This window comes from Macaca nemestrina, chromosome 18 (assembly GCF_043159975.1).
Source record: "Macaca nemestrina isolate mMacNem1 chromosome 18, mMacNem.hap1, whole genome shotgun sequence".
Lineage (NCBI taxonomy): Eukaryota > Metazoa > Chordata > Mammalia > Primates > Cercopithecidae > Macaca > Macaca nemestrina.
Genome location: NC_092142.1, coordinates 84,661,234 through 84,680,645, shown reverse-complemented (window position 1 = coordinate 84,680,645; position 19,412 = coordinate 84,661,234). Strand labels below are relative to the sequence as shown.

Genomic DNA, 19,412 nt, shown 5'->3' with positions numbered 1-19,412 from the left:
GGGGTTTCACCATGTTGGCCAGGCTGGTCTCGAACTCCTGACTTCAGACGATCCACCCGCCTCAGCCTCCCTAAGTGCTGGGATTACAGGCGTGAGCCACTGCGCCCAGATGAGCAAGGACCATTTCTTAAAGAACACAGTACAAAAGGCCAGGCACGGTGGTTCAAGCTTGTAATCCCAGCACTTTGGGAGGCCGAGATGGGCGGATCACGAGGTCAGGAGATCGAGACCATCCTGGCTAACCCGGTGAAACCCCGTCTCTACTAAAAAATACAAAAAACTAGCCGGGCGAGGTGGCGGGCGCCTGTAGTCCCAGCTACTCGGGAGGCTGAGGCAGGAGAATGGCGTGAACCCGGGAGGCGGAGCTTGCAGTGAGCTGAGATCCGGCCACTGCACTCCAGCCTGGGCGACAGAGCAAGACTCTGTCTCAAAAAAAAAAAAAAAAGCACAGTACAATAATCATAATCTGAAAATTTAATATTGACCCCAGACTGTAATCTAAAATACAGTTGTTTCTCTTCTGACCATTTTATTACTTCTCTTCTCTTCTCTTTTCTTTTTTGAGACAGGGTCTCGCTCTGTCTCCCAGGTAGTGCAGTGGCAAAATCATGGCTCACTGCAGCCTCCACTTCCCAGGCTCAAGCGATCCTCCCACCTCAGCCTCCTGAGTGGCTGGGATGACAGGCATGCGCCACCATGACCGATAAAATTTTGTACTTTTTTGTAGAGATGGGGTTTCGCCATGTTGCCCAGGCTGAGCATTACTTTTGAAACAAACACACCAGGATGTCATGCTCTCCTGTCTCCCAGTCTCAACAGTAAACAACATCCCGCTGCTCGCATGGTGGCACCTCCCCGTGCCCCACAGCATTTTGTTGTTTTACTGGAGTATTTTCACAGCAAATTCCAGACATCATTCCATCTGTGAGGACTTCCGTACAGATTACTGGTTTTCAAAACCCGCCGGGTGGGCTGCGATCAATGCTGAACAAAGACAGGATGAAAGGGAATAGTTGATAGAATCCGAGTACGTTGTGCAGGGCCGGTCTGCACGTCGCTGGGACGTTGAGTCTATCTTCCCAGCAGCCGCAGTCCAGGGAGGTTTGGGAAGCCTGGCCAGCAGAGGCCCTGGGGCTCTGTGCAGCTTTCCCTCTGGCTTCTTTGTGGTTGACCCTGACATCAGGGCTGCAGGACCCCTTGGCAAGGCTGGCGGCAGGAGAGCCAGCATGGGCACAATGGATAAGGGATGGAGATGAGGTGTGCTCCACCCTCCCCTGTTCCTGGAAGCTCTGTCCCCTGGGGACTCCAAGACTTTCCAGGTCTGCCTGGTCACTAAAGGCGTAGGCTCCACAGTCCAAAGTTCTGGCTTCAAATCCCTGCTCTGTCACTTGCTACCCAGATGACCTTAGGCAAGTTAACGAATTCCTCTGTGCTGTTTCCTGTTAGATGTTTCCTGTGAAATGGGACAGGAATGGTCCCAACTTCATGGGGTTGTTGTGAGGATTCACTGTATATGTATATGTATATGTATATGTATATGTATATGTATATGTATGTGTATAATATACATAAAAGGCTCTGAACAGTGTCGGGCCCATGGTGAGTGCCAGGAAATGTGTCTGTCACTCCCGCAGGCCTGGGCCCTCTCTGTCCCTCAGCCCCAGACCCACTCCTTCGCTACCCCTCACTCCTCCCGTAGGGAAGGATTCTCTCTCCTGCATGTGAGAGTCCTGCAGGGAGCATTTAAAAATCTCAGTGCCAGGCCAGGCGCGGTGGCTCATACCTGAAATCCCAGCACTTTGGGAGGCTGAGGTGGGTGGATAACTTGAGGTCAGGCGTTCGAGACCAGCCTGGCCAACATGATGAAACCCCATCTCCACTAAAAATACAAAAAAAAAAAAATAGCTGGGTGTCATGGTGCACCCCTGTAGTCCCAGCTACTCAGGAGGCTGAAGCAGGAGAATCACTCGAACCTGGGAAGTAGAGGGTGCGGTGAGCCAAGGTTGTGCCACTGCACTCCAGCCTGGGTGACAGAGTGAGGCTCCATCTCAAAAAAAAAAAAGAAATCCCAGTGCCAGCCACACACCAGACCAATTGCCCCGGAATCTCTGGGGGTGGGACTCAGGCTGCAGTTTTTGTTTTTTGTTTTTTGTTTTTTTTTTTAAGAAACAGGCTCTTGCTTTGTCACCCAGGCTGGTGTGAAGTGGCACAATCAAGTTCAAGGTTCACTGCAGCCTCAACCTCCTGAGTTCAAGTGATCCTCCCGCCTCAGCCTCCTGAGTAGCTTGGACTACAGGCACAGGCCACCACGCTTGACTAATTTTTTTTTAAATGTTTTATAGCTAGGATGTCCAAACTTTTGGCTTCCCTGGGCCACATTGGAAGAAGAATTGTCTTGGGCCACACATAAAATACACTAACGATAGCTGATGAGCTTAAAAACAAAAAATCGCAAAAAAAATTCATAATGTTTTAAGCAAGCTTACGAATTTGTGTTAGGCCACGTTCAAAGCCGTCCTGGGCTGCAGGCGGCTGGAAGGCTGCGGGTTGTACAAGCTTGTTTTTTGTTTTTGAGATGGAGTTTTGCTCTTATTGCCCAGGCTGGAGTGCAATGGCACGATCTTGGCTCACTGCAACCTCCACCTCCCGGGTTCAAGAGATTCTCCTACCTAAGCCTCCCAAGTAGCTGGGACTACAGGCACCCACCACCACACCCAGCTAATTTTTTGTATTTTTAGTAGAGATGGGGTTCCACCATGTTGGCCAGGCTGGTCTCGAACTCCTGACCTCAGATGATCTGCCCACCTTAGCCTCCCAAAGTGCTAGGATTACAGATGTGAGCCACTGCGCCTGGCTGTAAGCTTGTTTTATAGAGACAGGGTCTTCTTATGTTGCTTAGGTTAGTCTTAAACTCTTGGCCCCAAGCGATCCTCATGCCTCAGCCTCCCAACGTGCTGGGATGACAGCTGTGAGTTACCTAATCCGGAAGAAGCAGTATTTTGTAAAGCTCCTGGGCGAGGTGCGGACACTGCAGGGCCCAGCTCTTCTTGGCTGTAGTGTGGATGCAGGTTCTGAGTGGGCAGGGCCAGCTCAGGGCCTGAGACTCTGCAGGCATAGCTCCCGGGAAGCCTGTGCTGCTGTTCCATGGGCCATTCTGGGAACAGCAAGGCCCTGGAGAAAAGGCCTAGCTGGAAACCTCGACCTCCTTTCCCTCCCTCGCTGTCATAAGGGACGGCAGCAGCTGACATTGCTCGGACTTTTCCTCTATTCCCAGCACAGATCACCTCCCGACACTCAGTCCTCGCTGCTGCTCAGTGAGACCATTATGTGCCTCATCCCTTTTTAAAAAAAATTTTTTTTCTCAAGATGAATTCTCACTCTGTCGCCCAGGCTGCAGTGCAGTGGCGCAATCTCAGCTCACTGCAACCTCCACCTACGGGTTCAAGTGATTCTCCTGCCCCAGCCTCCGAGGAGCCGGTATTACAGGCACCCACCACCATGCCTGGCTCATTTTTTTACTTTTAGTAGAGACGGGGTTTCACCATGTTGGCCTGGCTGGTCTTGAACTCCTGATACACTCGCCTTGGCCTCCCAAAATGTTGGAATTACAGGCTTGAGCCACTGGCCTGGCCACCTCATCCCATTTTAAAGATGAGGAAAGTGAAGTGTTGAGATAAACTCTCCGTGGTCACATGGCTGGGACCTGGCCCAGCTGGTGCAGTGGGGAAGCCCCAGAGACCACTGCTAAGTTGGAATGGCCACCTTTCATACGCAGCTGGCCCACGCCCGCTCCATCAGTATCTCTCGCTCTCCCTGTCTTCCCCAGGCCCTCACTCTATGTCCTGGTGGTATCTCCCACCCATGTCTTACTAGCTCCACCTGGACTTCCAGCTCCTTCTCCAAACCTTTCCTGACCTGCCATCTTCACATTCACCTGTCCGATTTCTGGCCCAGAGCAAGCATCTCTGACCTCAGAGGCACAGGAATCCGTGGGACCTTGTGCCCCTGGGTGGGCCCGAGCTGCTGCCTTGCTCCCCAGCCTCCGGGTTGCTGATGCTACCAGTCCACCAACAGCTTGCAGACGAGGGCCAGGCCTGGGGTCTCCTCACAGGCCCTAGCCACACACCCTTCTAGAAAGCAGACTTGCTCCTTGGAATCCTCAGAATAAGCTCTTAACTCAAAACCAGCCCCAAAAACCCCAGGTCCAACCCATCTTTGGTTTCTCCCCACCTGTTCCTGCCTGACCTCCCACCCCCTGGGGCTCCTCCCATGGACTGTGCCTTTATCTTCCTCTGGACCTCTGCACACTACAGGCCCCTGTGGGGTGGGGCTCCAGCCTGGGGATCAGGACAGTCCTGGGTTCGAGTGTCAGCTCCACAGTTCCTAGCAAGCTAGTAGCCTCAGGCAGGTGCCACCACCTCTCTGAGCCCTGATTTTTGTGTCTGTGAAGTGGTGACAGTAATAGTACCTTGCGGGGCTGTTACTGAGGAATGAGTGTCAAGAGCACGCAGGGGCCCTGCACCACTGGCTGCTGCTTTTATTTTTCAATTGCTCAGAACTGAGGATGCCTCATGTCACAGGAACATCATGAGAACACTGGTTGGGATAATTCTAATACCCTGTGGGCTGGGGGCCACACGGGCTCTATAGCTCAGGCTGTCAGATCTCCAAAGAACCTGCATTAGGGAAAAAAAAAATGGCAGCATTAGAATGGGAGGTGCGGCCAGGCGCGGTGGCTCAAGCCTGTAATCCCAGCACTTTGGGAGGCCAAGATGGGCGGATCACGAGGTCAGGAGATCGAGACCATCCTGGCTAACCCAGTGAAACCCCGTCTCTACTAAAAAATACAAAAAACTAGCCAGGCAAGGTAGCCAGGCAAGGACCTGTAGTCCCAGCTACTCGGGAGGCTGAGGCAGGAGAATGGTGTAAACCCGGGAGGCAGAGCTTGCAGTGAGCTGAGATGTGGCCACTGCACTCCAGCCTGGGTGACAGAGTGAGACTCCGTCTCAAAAAAAAAAAAAAAAGAACGGGAGGTGCACTGCCATGGGGGCCTCTGGGCCACCCCCGAGCCCTGGCTGGCAGGTCTTCACATCTCTGCAGCTGCAGCCGTCCTGTGGCTCTTGAAAGGAAAGGCTTGGCGGTGTCGGTTCCCTATGATCAGTTCACTGCAGCCTCCACCTCCTGGGTTCAAGTGACCTCACAGAGCCAGGGCTGCAGACGCCGCCTTGGCTTCCTGTATATTTAACTTTGAGGCACCCGTAAGGTTTTTCCACCAGCACAGACTCCCTCTTTGAGCAAATCCAGCCCAGATGTAGTTGACAGGTGGCGTGACCTGGAGGCCGGTGGTTTCTCTCCACCACAACCTCCTGTTTTGCACTCGTCAGGGCCGGGGTGGGGGCCTGGCCGCACATGGCCAACACAAACAAGTTGTGCCCGCCCCTCCTCTGAGCGCTCTCCTCTCTCCACAGGCCTGCAGAGGCGCCAGCATGGGGCTTAAGATGTCCTGCCTGAAAGGTAAGGCCTGCACCCCCGCCCCCACCAGCTCTCATGGCAGGGGGTGGGCTGGGCTGGGGGGCAGGAGGGAGGGGAGATGAAGCCCTCTGCCCTGCAGAGAGAGCGGGGCACCATCCCTTAAAGCAGTCCTGTACACAGCAGGTACCCTAAAAATGCTTGTCATGACCCTGAGCACCCCCCCAAGGCCTTCCATTTCTTTTTTTTTTTTTTTTTGAGACAGAGTCTTGCTCTGTCGCCCAGACTGGAGTGCAGTGGCCGGATCTCAGCTCACTGCAAGCTCTGCCTCCCGGGTTCACGCCATTCTCCTGCCTCAGCCTCCCGAGTAGCTGGGACTACAGGCGCCCGCCACCTCGCCCGGCTAGTTTTTTGTATTTTTTAGTAGAAACGGGGTTTCACCGTGTTAGCCAGGATGGTCTCTATCTCCTGACCTCGTGATCCGCCCGTCTCAGCCTCCCAAAGTGCTGGCACTACAGGCTTCAGCCACCACGCACGGCCCTTCCATTTCACTAGCAGTGAGTGACTGAGAAGGTGGCAGTGCCCTGGGGCCTCAGTTTCCCCCTCAGGGGGCCTAATCCCAGGCTGTGGAGAGTGAGGGAGGAGGAGACCTTTGCGAAGGAGCCAGGCACACGCTGGGCTGTTTTTTTTCCCGAGGACACACCTGGGGCCTGTTATCACCCAGACAGGAGGTCCAGCGTCCAGGTGCTGAGAGAGAAGGCCAGCAGGAGAAAGTTCTAGAAGGACACAAAACCACTGAAGGGTGTTGTGGGTGTTGGCGAAGGTGGCCCAGACTTCTGTCCTGTCTTCTGTCCTGGGGCAGACCAATGCGGGAGGAGACCTCCCATCCCAAGTCCATTGCTGCCCCCTCTTCTTTACCTTGGTGACAGTTGCTTTGGTCTCCCCAGCCGAAAATCTGGGAGTCACGTGGGCGGCCACTGGTCCAGACCCAGCATGCCCGCCTGCTCTGACTTGCGGCCCTGCTGCCTGAGACCAACTCTGGCTCCAGGTGTCCCATGGCCAGTAGTTTGAGGGCCGGGCTCCTAGCCTGCCCCAGGGCCACCTGCCTAACCCCAGCAGCCCCCTCCAGGCAGAGGTCACCTACGCACCTGGAGAGGTGGTCAGGAACTGAGCCAGGCCTGGGATCAGCCTGCATTGTGTGAGTTGTAGCCTCACCAATGCCTCTGTAAGACCTAGATCAAGAGCCTCAGTTTCCTTATCAGTAAAATGGGGATCATGGTGGACCCGTCTCAGGTCACCAGGAGCACCAGAGCAGGGCCTGGCGCACCCTGGCGGTGGCTGCTCTTAATTAATTGTATTATTTCCTTCGTCAAATTCACCAGGCTCTGTAGCCCATCCTTTGGGTTTAGGCAGGTTTAGGGCTTTTGGATGCAAGCTACAGAAGCGGATATTGGTTGACAAGGAATTTACTGGAAAGCCAAGGGGAGCCCACAGGAAGAGTGAAGTAAGGAGAAATGAAAAGGTCCCTGCTGGGAGCCGGGATGAATGGACCACCTTTTAGGTTCCCAGGCTGGGAGGAATCCGCTCCAGGAGAGCATCTGGCCCAGCTTAGGTCTTAGGCCCGCCCCCTTGGCGTGGAGGGAAGTGCATCTTGATTGACAGCTCCTCCAAGACCGCTTGCAGAGAGATTGGTTCCCATGGTGAAAATCGGGGTGTCCTTTGCCAAGCGGGATGGGATGCCAGACAGACACAAACAGCCCGCGTCCCCTCCAGGGCCTGCCTTCCTCTGAGACTCCAGCCTGACCCCACAGAGGAGCGGGCAGATGTTTGTCGAATGAGTATCTGTGAGTAGTTGAGGTTGATCCAGCCGCAGACAGTGGTCGAGAGGGTCAAGCTGAACCCTTGAAACTTGAGGACTTTCTTCCCTTTGACGTGAGTTTCCCAGTTCCTGGCACAAAGTAGGCATTGAGGACACTTTTCTTTAAAAAATAATATGTATCACATAAAACTTACCGTTTTAACCATGAAGTGTACAGGTTAGTGGCATTAAGCACGTTCACAATGTTGTGCAACCATCGCACCACCCATCTTCACAATGAAGGTTTCATCATCTCCAACTGAAACTCTGTCCCCATTAAACACTAACTCCCCTTCCCTCCCCCAGCCCTTGGCAGCCACCATTCTACTTCCCGTCTCTAGGAATCTGCTCTAAGGACCTCATGTCCGTGGAATCATCCAGCATTTGTCCTTTTGTGTCTGGCCTCCGTCGCTCAGCGTGGCGTTTTCTAGGCTCATCCACATTGAGGCACGAGTCACTGCTTCATTCCTTTTCACGGCTGAATACTACTCCACCATGTGGACAGACCACGTTTTCTTTATCTGCTTCTCCAATGATGGACACTGAGTTGTTTCCACCTTTTGGTGACTGTGTCAGGACATCTTTGACAAAGAAACCAGGCCCCTGGAGGTGTCTCTGGGACCACTTTTCTTCCAACCCAAGGCCGGGGCTTGATCAGGAAGGTAGACCAAGACTCTGCAGATCCTGACAGTGCCTGGGAAATGCACTCCGACACCACCCACCCCCGGCCCCTCATGAGTGAAAGCACAGGCAGCCAGCTCAGGGTTCCTGGAGCTGGGAGCTTTTAAAAGGACCACCTTCCTGTCGGCCCTAGAGCTGCTAAGTGCTGGAATGGCACCTGCCCCAAGCACGGCTTGTCCATCCATTTTTCATGGCTGGCTTTGGTGCTACCGGCCCCTGCCCACCCCCACCTGCCCAGCCTGGGTCTCTGAAGGTGATGAGGCCCGCACAAGCATGGTGGTGACTCTGGGAATGGGGAGTAGGGGGGCCAGAACTCTTTTTTTTTTTTTTTTTTTTTTTTTTTTTGAGACAGAGTCTCACTGTGTCACCAGGCTGGAGTGAAATGGTGCAATCTCAACTCACTGCAACCCCTGCCTCCCGGGTTCAAGCGATTCTCCTGCCTCAGCCTCCAGAGTAGCTGGGATTACAGATGCCTGCCACCACGCCCAGCTCATTTTTGTATTTTTGGTAGAGACGGGGTTTCACCATGTTGGCCAGGCTGGTCTCCAACTCCTGACTTCAAGTGATCCGCCTGCCTTGGCCTCCCAAAGTGCTGGGATTACAGGCGTGAGCCACCACGCCTGGCCTGGAGAGAAACATTGTAACTCGACATTTGAAGCAACCAGGAACTCAGTAACATGGCATCTTACTGTCCTAGGGCTGCTGTAAGAAATTACCCCAAACTAGGTGGCTTAAAACAGGAATTTATTCTCTCACAGTTCTGGAGGCCAGAGGTGTGACATCCAGGTGTGAGCAGGGCCTCGTTTCTTCTGGAAGATCTAGGGAGGCTCCTTCCTGCCAAGCTCCTGGTGGCACCAGCCATCCTTTGGTTTGTGGCCGCTTAGCTCCAGCCTCTGCCTCATGGCACATGGCTTTCTTCTTCTGTCTTCCCCTCTCTTTTAAGGACAACTGTCATTTGCTTTAGGGCCCACCCTATTCCAGGATAATCTCATCTCAAGATCCTTAACTCAATTATATCTGCAGGGCTACACGGTGGCTCATGCCTGTAATCCCAACATTTTGGGAAACTGAGGCAGGAGGATCTCTTGAGCCCAGGAGTTCAAGACCAGTCTGGGCAACATCACAAAACCCCATCCCTACAAAAAATACAAAAATTATCGGGGAATGGTGACGTGCATGCCTGTAGTCCCAGCCACTTGGGAGGCTGAGGTGGGAGGATCCCTTGAGCCCAGGAAGTCAAGGCTGCAATGAGCCGTGATCACACCACTGCACTCCAGCCTGGGTGACAGAGCCAGACCCTGTCTCAAAAAAAAAAAAAAAAAAAAAATCACAAAGACCCTGTTTTCAACAATGTTAGATTCCCACTCATAGGTTCCGGTTAGGTGTATCTTTTGGAGCGGGCACCGTTCAGCCCTGGATACAATTACTGTCACTCCCTGGGGCCTCAGCACTACATGCTGCCCAGGGCACCAGGAGGAGGGACCCGCCAGGACCCAGGCCCTCTGCCTCTGTGCTCTAGCCCTGCAGCCTGGCCAAGGACTCAGACCCACCCAGCTGTTTCCAGGTGACCCTCCTGTACCATGCCCCCAGCTGCAGGTCTCCCTGGGTTCAAATCCCAGCTCTGCCCCTTACCAACGATTTGACCTTGGAGCAGGGCCAGCTTCACGGGCATGTGACCTCTGCAGCTACACAGGCCCCATGCTCAGTTTAATGCTCTTAATGCATATTGAACAATGGGCCTCACATGTTCATTTTCCACTGAGCCCCACAGATTACACAGTGGTTCCTGCCTTGGGGCAAGTGACCTTGTCTCTCTAGGCCTCAGCTTCCTCTGGGGTAAACCAAGGCATCCTGCATCCAGCCCACAGGTTTTATTGAGTGCTGGGTTCTGGAGAGGACTTGAAGAATCATAAAGACAGGACTCTGCCCAAGGGTATACTATCTAGAGCCACACCATCCAGTAGAAATAGATTTTAACGTTTCTAGCAGTCCCATGAATAAGGTAAAAAGCAACGGGTATGATTACTTTTAATATGTTTTATTTAATTCAGTGTATTCCAAACATCATTTCAACGAGTGGGGTCCAGTTCACTGGTCTGGGAGGTTCAGTCAGCTGATCGGGAGCGGGGGGGTGTTCAGTTGTCTAGGGGATTTAGTTTTGTGGTTTGGGGAATTTCGTTGTCTGGTCTGGAGGTTTAGTTGTCTGGTCTTGGGGGGATTGTCTCGTATGGGGAGGTTAGTTGGCTGATCTATGGGGTTTAAGTTGTCTGGTCTGGGAGTTACTTGGCTGGGCTGGGGGCTTTACTTGGCTGGTCTTGGGGGGTTGGTTGGCTGGTCTAACAGGGTTTACCTGTCTTGTGTGGGGATTAATTGGCTAATCTGGGGGTCCAGTTGGCTGGACTGGGGTTACTTGGCTGGTCTGGGGGTTCAGTTGGCTGGTCTGGGGTTATTTGACTGGGCTGGGGGCTTTACTTGGCTGGTCTTGGGGGTTTAGTTGGCTGGTCTGGGGGTTTAGTTGTGTGATCTGGGGGTTTGATTGGGTGATGTGGGGGTTCAGTGGCTGGTCTGGGGGTTCAGTTGGCTGATGTGGGGGTTCACTTGCCTGGTCTGGGGGATTTAGTTTGCTGCCCTCCTTTCTTTGCCCCTCCAGTCTGAGAATCTCTCCCTCTAGAACCAAAGTAGGCTTTCTGAGCCAGGAGGCACCTTGGCAGTCATCTTGCAAAGCCTTACATTACATATAGGGAAATTGAGGCCCAAGGAGAGGAAGTGACCAGCTACGGTCACACCAACTAGAAATGAGACATGGGTTCCTTTAGGGAGGCGGCTCGGAGACCTGTTCTTATTCTCTTAGGAGGCGTGGTTACCGGAGGCATGGTTACGGGAGGTGTGGTTACGGGGGTGTGGGCTGAGCCCGCTCAGTAGAGTGTGAGGCATGGTTACGGGAGGCGTGGTTACGGGAAGCGTGGTTACGGGAGGCATGGGCTGAACCTGCTCAGCAGAGTGTGAGGGTCACAGTGGGTATGACATTCTTCCCTGCGGGCTTCATCTCACCGACTCTGACCAGCCACAGCCCCAGCCCTCGCCACCTCCTCCTTCCTTAGCTTCCCCATGGGCTCTGAGGATGTGTAACTGCCCAGGAAGACCCAGGCCCCTTCCCTATTGGGCTGGCTTTGTGTCGATGGCACCCAACGTGGCTGGCTGGGATGGGGTCCGCCCACTGCTGGGCTGGCTTCCGTCTCTACCGTGTGTGACTGTCTGGTGGCTGCTGTGACAAATGACCATACACTGGGGGTGTAAAACAGCAATTTTTATTCTCTCATGGTTCTGAAATCGGCCCTGGCAGGGTCACCCTCCCTCCTCAGCCCCAAGTGAGGAACCTTTCAGCCTCTTCCAGCTTCTGATCACTTCAGGCATCCTGGGTCCAGTCTCTGCCTCCGTCTTCACGTGGCCTTCCTCTCTTCATGTTGCCCTGCATTCAACCTCCCTCTCCTCCTCTTGTAAAGACACCAGGCGTTGGATTTAGAGCCCCTGCGCCCCCAAATCCAGGGTGAGCTCATCACGAGATCCTTAACTAATTACATCTGCAAAGACCTCATTTCCAAATAAGGTCACATTCTGAGGTTCTGGGTTGATGTGAATTTGGGGGACACTATTCAGTCCCCATCAAGTCAGTTCACCTCTGAGCTTCCCCTGTGGGGGGCAGGAATGTGCTTCTCCTGTCTGGCAACAAAGACTCAGCCCAAGGGTGGTAGATATTGAGAGGGTGGCATAGGAGGAACACAACTGTGCCAACACCCCTTTGTTTCCGAGTCCAAAGGAGAGGGGCTGCAGTGGCACCCCTTAAGCAGAGTCCCTCTGCTCAAGGGCCTTTCCGTGGCGACTGTGACCCACAGGAGTGTCCCACGGGCCAAAGAACGTCTCCCTCTTACCTTACCCTATAAAGAATGGCACGTGCCAGCATCAACAGGAGCTGGGCATGGCCACCCTCATCACAGCTGAACTCTACAGATGGGGAGACTGAGGTACAGGGGATCTCTCACTGGCTCAAGGCCACATGGCCAGTTAGGAGAGGTTGGCTCCACAGACAGAAGGGGAACGAGGGAGTCGTCTCCTTGGTTCCTAAGTGCTCCCTCACCAGGCTCCAGCAGGACAGCACAGCCAAGGAAATGGCGTGGTCCTGCTGCATGGTTCTCAGTGGGGTCCGGGACCTTCTGCATAGGCATCACTTGGGAACCAGTCAGACCATCAGATTCTCAGGACCCACTGGATCAACTGAATCAGGAACTCAGGGTTTTCAACACATCCTCTGGGGGAATTCCAGTGGCTGTGTACTTTTGAGGACCACTGGCAAAATGGCTCTGGGGTCAGAGATCCAAGTTCATGTTTTGGGTCAGCCTCTGACTGACTGCAACTTTGTGCAAGTCACTTCCTGTGCCCAGGCCTCAGTTTCTGTGTCTGTAAGATGGAGCATCAACTGGAAAGATCTCCTGGGTCAGGTCTCGAGAGTTTTCTGAGATAGGCACTAAAGATGGTGCCCAAGGAGCCTTTACACCTTCCTGCTGTGGAGGTAGTTGCAGGTGTGTGGGGGCCTCCGCAGGAAGAGTTCAACTGCAGGCATGGGCTTTTCCGCTAGAGTGGCTGGCTGGGGCGTCAGGGCTACCTGGGAGGACCTCTGTGGTCTTTGAGGTTCTGCGGGGGGAACGTCAGCTCCAGCCTGGGTTAACTCCAGCATCACCATGGATACAGGCTCCTGGGAATGAGACTGGCCCCAGCAACTGTCCTGGGGAAGGTCCCTTAGGGCTGCCTGGGGCTTGGTGGGAAAGATGAAGGTTTTCTCCTGGGTTGGTAGCTTGTCATTGTTTTTTTAAAATAGACTTTATTTTTTAGAACAGTTTTAATTGACAGAAAAATTGAAAAGATAGTACAGAGAGTTCCCATATACCCCACACTAGCTTCTGCTGTTATTAACATCTTACGCTCACACGGTCCACTCATTACAGCAAACCAATCAATACAAATCCATTGTTCTTTATTGCTATTTTATTTATTTATATACTTATTTATTTATATTTTTGAGACAGGATCTCACTCTCTCTTTGTTGCTCAGGCTGGAGTGCAGTGGCACAGTCACAGCTCACTGCAGCCTTGACCTCTGGGGCTCAAGTAATTCTCCTGCCTCAGCCTCCCAAGCAGCTGGGACTATAGGTGTACAACGCCATGCCCAGCTAATTTTTTTTTTTTTTTTTTTTTTTTTTTGTAGAGAAGAGGTCTTGCTTTGTTGCATGCGCTAGTCTTAAACTCTTAGCTTCAAGCCTTGACCTTCCAAAGTGCTAGGATTATAGGCATGAGCCACCGCACCCTGCCAGATCCATTCTTATTAACTAATATCCACACTTTTTGTTTTTTTGAAACAGGGCCTGGCTCTGTTGCCCAAGCTAGAGTGCAGTGGCACAACCTCAGCTCACTGCAACCTCCATCTCCTGGGCTCAAGCAATTCTCCCACCTCAGCCTCCCAAGTAGCTGGGACTACAGGCAAGCGCCACCACACCTGTCTAATTTTTTTGCATTTTTAGTAGAGATGGGGGTTTTACCATGTTGCCTAGGTTGGTGTTGAACTCCTGGGCTCAAGCTGTCCTCCTGCCTCAACCTGCCAAAAGCGCTGGGATTACAGGCATGAGCCACTGCACCCGGCTAGATTGGTTATTATTAACTAATGTCCACATGATTCCAATTTCCCGCATACATTTTTTCTGTCGCGGGATCCCACATGACATTTAGTTGTCACACCTCCTTAGGCTCTTGGCTGTGACAGTTTCTCAGACACTCCTCATTTTTGTGCAGACCCTGGCTGCCAGGCATGGCTCTGACTCCCTCGCTCGGGGGACTGAGCCTGGGGGTGGTTGGTGGTTGGCCGTTATGCCACCCATTTTTCTGTTTTTTTTTTTTTTTTTTTTTTTTTTTTTGAGATGGAATCTGGTTCTGTCGCCCAGGCTGGAGTGCAGTGGCCGGATCTCAGCTCAGTGCAAGCTCCTCCTCCCGGGTTTATGCCATTCTCCTGCCTCAGCCTCCCGAGTAGCTGGGACTACAGGCGCCCGGCACCTCGCCCGGCTAGTTTTTTGTATTTTTTTAGTAGAGACAGGGTTTCACCGTGTTAGCCAGGATGGTCTCGATCTCCTGACCTCGTGATCCGCCCGTCTCGGCCTCCCAAAGTGCTGGGATTACAGGCTTGAGCCACCGCGCCCGGCCTGGCACCCATTTTTCTGATTTGCCTTCAGAGGCTTGCGTCTAGCCCCGGGTCAACCCAAAACCCAGAATCCCTCCATATGGCCCCGTGACTGTGTGAATGCCTGGCTCTGCTGGCGGACAGCTGCAGGCCAGAATTGCATGAGAGACTGTTCCTTCCACAAACCTTTATTGTGTCCCTAGTGTGCACTGGGTGCTGGCCCAGGTCCCAGGGCTACAGGGATGAACAAGGCAGTGTGGTCCCAGCCACTGGAACGTACAGAGGTGAGGAATAACCGTAATGCTAACTCAGTGCTGGATGGAAGCTAGTGCCTGCCTACCCAGGGTTGCTAGGGGTGGCATCACCCAGGAAGCACCCCAGCCTGAAGAGCTGGCCTGGTACAGAGCGGGGAAGGGACAGCTGTTCTTGGTAGCAGAAACTCTTGGGCATGGACTGGGAAGCAAGCAGGAGCCTGGCGTGCATGGTGGAGGAACTGGAGGGACCACAGCACCGGAGAAGATGGGAGTGGCCAGCTGGAGCCAGGCAGGGAATATGGAGTTTCCACCCCTGGGGACAGGAGCTCTGTGAAATGGGAGGGTGAGAAAAGCATTCATTCCACTAATACATTTGAGCAGTGTTCAGAACGAATTGGAAATTTCATACATTTGAAGGGAGGTCACATGGTAGAATCCAGTCCCCGCTGAACCAGGAGTTAGAAAATAGCCAAGGTCAAGCACCCCACTTCCCTGAGCTTTCCTGTCCCCTTCTGTAAAATGGGCTCAGGCTCCTACCTGCGGGGATCCTGGGGGAGGTCCTCACCCGCTGCCTGCCGGTGCCACCGCCATGTTCCAGGGGTCTTTGTCTACTCTGCCGACCTCCACACCCAAGCCACAAACAGGAGCCAACACACAGTCGCTGTTCCATGGTGCTGGTTCCCTTCCACTGTGGGACAGAGCCCAGACGAGGGTGTGTCCCGGGCAACTTCTCACAAACATGTATTGAGTACCTGCTGCATGCCAGGTGGCACACTCAGCCCTCAGGATGCAGCAGTGAGCAGCTCAGAGCTCTGTCCATGTAGAAGAAATGGAAAGCATGTGTGAACAAATGCACACCCAGCAGGCTGGATTTCGTGGTGAGCGCTGTGAAGGGAATTGAGCAAGGGGGTGCAGTCGAGGGGATGAGGTGGGGTGAGGGGTTCTCTGTGGTGCCGACACTGGAGTCAGCCATGTGGATGCAGGGAACAGTGTTCCAGGCAGAAGGAACAGCAAATGCAGAGGCCCTGAGGCAGGACCAAGCGCACTGAGCTGGTGAGCAGCGAGAAGGCAGGTATGGAGGCCAGGTTGAGCTGGAAGAGCTGAGGTCTCTGGGGCCAGCAGGTGGTAGAAGCTGAGGTGTGGATTGAGAACTTAAGAGTAATACAGGCCAGGCACAGTAATACAGGCCAGTACTTCAGAAAGCCAAGGTGGGCAGCTTGCTTAAGGTCAGGAGTTGAGACCAGTCTGGGCAACATGGTGAAACCCCATCTCTACAAAGAACAGAAACATTAGTTGGGCATGGTAGCATGCTCTTGTAGTGCCAGCTACTCAGGAGGCTGAGGTGTGAGGATTGCTTGAGCCCAGGAGACGGAGATTGCAGTGAGCCAAAATTGCACCACTGCACTCCAGCCTGGGCAACAGAGCAAGACCCTGTCTCAAAAAAGAAGAAATACAAAGCACTGGAATCATTCTAGCCCAGGAGTCTAAACCTCCACCACACATCAGAATCTCCTGGAAGGCTTCCTAATGGATGCTGCCCCGGCCCGTTAGAGGTTGGAATGAGATTGGTGTAGATGGGTCCCAGGCACTGGTGCTCTAGGAGGCCTCCTAGGTGATTCTCCTGGGCGGCCCAGGCTGACAACCAATGCCCTTGCCTTGCAGATGGGGCTGCAGTGGAGACTGGCTGCCCAAGGTAACAAGGAGCAAGTCAGCCTGGCTGGGAACGCAAGTGTGCAGGCTCAATTCCAGGGCTCTTTCTGGAACCCTCTGAACAGACCTCTGCCCAGGAGGCAGAAGCTCCTGAGAGACACCCCCCTCCAGCCTCCCTTCGGCTCAGGGCAGTGGGGTGGATCATCAAAGCCTGTTTTAAACCAGAGAGCAGATGGCGTCTGATCTCGCCCCGCCCCCTGCCCAGGACAGAGCGGGCAGCCCTCCTGGCTCACAGCAGGGACTTAGCCGGTCTCCCCCATCAGTCACCCATGCTTAAGCTAAACCTCCGGCACCTGATGTCCTCGGAAAGGAGGGAGGCCAGGCCAGTGACGCAGCAGGTGGGAGACAAAGTGCCATTTCCAGCCGTGCCTGGGTAGGTCAGCCCAGCTGGTCTCCACCCCAGTACTCAGCGTTAGTATTCAGGTGATAGTTCCCAAGGACTTTCTCCTCCTCACACTCCTGACACCATGAGGTTAGGAACCATGCTGCCTTTTTCATCCCTGTAGCCCTGGTACCTGGCCCAAGACTTGGCACACACAGACCATGTAACAAATGTTTGCAGAATGAGTGTGCTCTCAGCCTTAGCCACTGTGTGGAGACCCTCCCCGGACTGACCCTCCCGCCGACCAGGGTGGCTGCCCTGTCATCCTTGTCATCCCCATTATCTCGTCATCCCCATCATCTCTGTCATCCTCGTCATCCCTGTCATCCCTCTCATCCCCATTATCCTTGTCAACCCCATCATCTCCATCATCCTCATCAATGTCATCATTCCCATCACCCCCATTATCCCACTCCCCCCATGGGAGATGACTGTGGCCATAGTGTTAACAGCCTTCCCATTTTTGCCAATCTGTTGGGTGAAAAATCGTACCTCAGGAGAAATTCATGCTTCCTCTCTTTTTAACAGGAAACATTTAACTTTTTTTTTTTTTTTTTTTTTTTTTTTGAGACGGAGTCTCGCTGTGTCTCCCAGACTGGAGTGCAGGGGCACCATCTCGGCTCACTGCAAGCTCCGCCTCCCAGGTTCATGCCATTCTCCTGCTTCAGCCTCCCGAGTAGCTGGGACTACAGGTGCGCGCCACCATGCCCGGCTAATTTTTGGTATTTTTAGTAGAGACGGGGTTTCACCGTGTTAGCCAGGATGGTCTCGATTTCCTGACCTTGTGATCCACCTGCCTCGGCCTCCCAAAGTGCTGGGATTACAGGCGTGAGCCACCACGCCCAGCCAACTTTTTTTTTTTTTTTTTTAAGTACAGATGGGATCTTGCTATGTTGGCCATGCTGGCTTCAAATGCCTGGCCTCAAGTGGTCCTCCTGCCTCGACCTCTCAAAGTGCTGGGATTACAGGCATGTGCCACTGCACTTCTTCTTTTTTTTTTTTTTTGAGACAGAGTCTTGCTCTGTCGCCCAGGCTGGAGTACAGTGGTGCAATCTCAGCTCACTGCAGCCTCCACCTCCCAGGTTCAAGCAATTCTCCTGCCTCAGCCTCCCGAGTAGCTGGGATTACAGGCACGCACCACCACACCTGGCTAATTTTTTGTGTTTTTAGTAGAGACAGGGTTTTGTCCTGTTGGCCAGGCTGGTCTTCAACTCCTGACCTCAGGTGATCTACTCACCTCAGCCTCCCAAAGTGCTGGGATTACAGGCATGAGCCACCACACCCCACCTGGCCTAACTTCTGATTGAAGTGTAACATACATACAGGAAAAAGACGCAGGTCCTAAGTCAGCTGCTCCATGCATTTCACACTGACCAACAAACATGTCAGCTGCCCAGAAGCCCCTCAAGCTCCCTGCAAGGGCAACCGGGCTCCTGACATCACAGATCTTGACCTGAATGTGAGCTCCACATGTCTCTTTTTTTTTTTTTTTTTTTTTTTTTTTTTGAGACGGAGTCTCGCTCTGTCACCCAGGCTGGAGTGCAGTGGCCGGATCTCAGCTCACTGCAAGCTCCGCCTCCCGGGTTCACGCCATTCTCCTGCCTCAGCCTCCCGAGTAGCTGGGACTACAGGCGCCCGCCACCTCGCCCGGCTAGTTTTTTGTATTTTTTTTTTAGTAGAGACGGGGTTTCACCGTGTTAGCCAGGATGGTCTCTATCTCCCGACCTCGTGATCCGCCCGTCTCGGCCTCCCAAAGTGCTGGGATTACAGGCTTGAGCCACTGCGGCCGGCCGCCACATGTCTCTTTTGTTGAGCAAGGAACTCGTAGCCGCCCACACCACGCCTGAAAGTCCTCTGAGACCCTCCTGTGACGGCTCAGTGCAGTGGCCGCCGAGAAGGGAGGGGTGTGCGTTCTCAGCTCCCCAACCCCTGAGGGACCCTCTGTCCATGCCTGAACTTCTCCAAGCCTCAGTTTCTGTGAAGTGAGGGCTGACCTGCCTCTCCCAGCGCTAACACGAGGACTGCAGAATATGCTGTAGGTGAGGTGCCATTTCCTGGCTGTCACTCTCGAATGTCATTTGTCACCAAAAAGAACTTCACCATTTACAGGAGGGACACCACCTCTGGTAGGATGGGCTGTGTGCCCTTAGCTGTGTGATCTCAGGCAAGTGACTCAACCTCTTTTTGCCTCCGTTTCTTCCACGATGAGTTAGGCAGGATAACACCAAGGGCTGTTTAGATCATTTCAGGAAGTCAAGTCCTGTAGAGACACTGGCATTGTGGCGCCCGGTGCACATAGGCCTTCATAAAACATGTTGAGGGGCCTGTCACTGCACCTGTCTCTTCTCAGCACTGGGACCAGCAGCTCCTGGGGCCCTGGGCTGGGTCTTTCCCGTCAGCCGTGAGCCCCTCTGTAAGATTCGCTGAGGTTGCCTGGGCAACAAAGGCCGGGTCCTAAAGCATGTTGTTGCTGTCGCAGTCCAGGAAAGTCCTGGTCCCTGATCAGGGAGCAAGCAGAGCAAGGCAGTCCTGGGGCCCTGGGCCCACTCAGGGGGAGCCAGTACTCCCTGGAGAGCTCGCCTTGCGCAGTGGCTGGACCTGAGCTGGGAGTGACAGTGCTTGGTGCCGCTTCGGCCCCTGAATGCTGCTCCTACCTGGAGCTGCAAGTCCAGCTCAGCCTTCGGTCTGCTCTGCTCTCTGGCTGCAGCCTCTCCCAGCTTCAGCTGCCCACAGGGCCCAGGTTCCCCTGGGAGACCCCCAGTTTGCTCCAGTAGCAACGTTCACCACCTTTCTCTGGTACTAACTGGAATCAGCCTGCTTATATTACTCCTTCCA

At 53.6% G+C, this 19,412-nt stretch overlaps 1 protein-coding gene across 6 annotated transcripts in view; it reads left to right on the top strand.

Moving 5' to 3' along the window:
* Positions 1 to 19,412, top strand: part of C18H16orf74 (chromosome 18 C16orf74 homolog) — a 51,333-nt gene that overhangs the window by 10,780 nt on the left and 21,141 nt on the right. For all 6 annotated transcript variants that reach the window (XR_011616640.1, XR_011616639.1, XR_011616638.1 and 3 more), the window contains exon 2: positions 5,469 to 5,514. Coding sequence is in view for 3 of the 6 variants with exons in the window: in XM_071085051.1 (XP_070941152.1) it covers positions 5,469 to 5,514 (46 nt within the window). In the remaining 3 variants the exon portion in view is untranslated. The remainder of the gene's footprint in view (positions 1 to 5,468; positions 5,515 to 19,412) is intronic.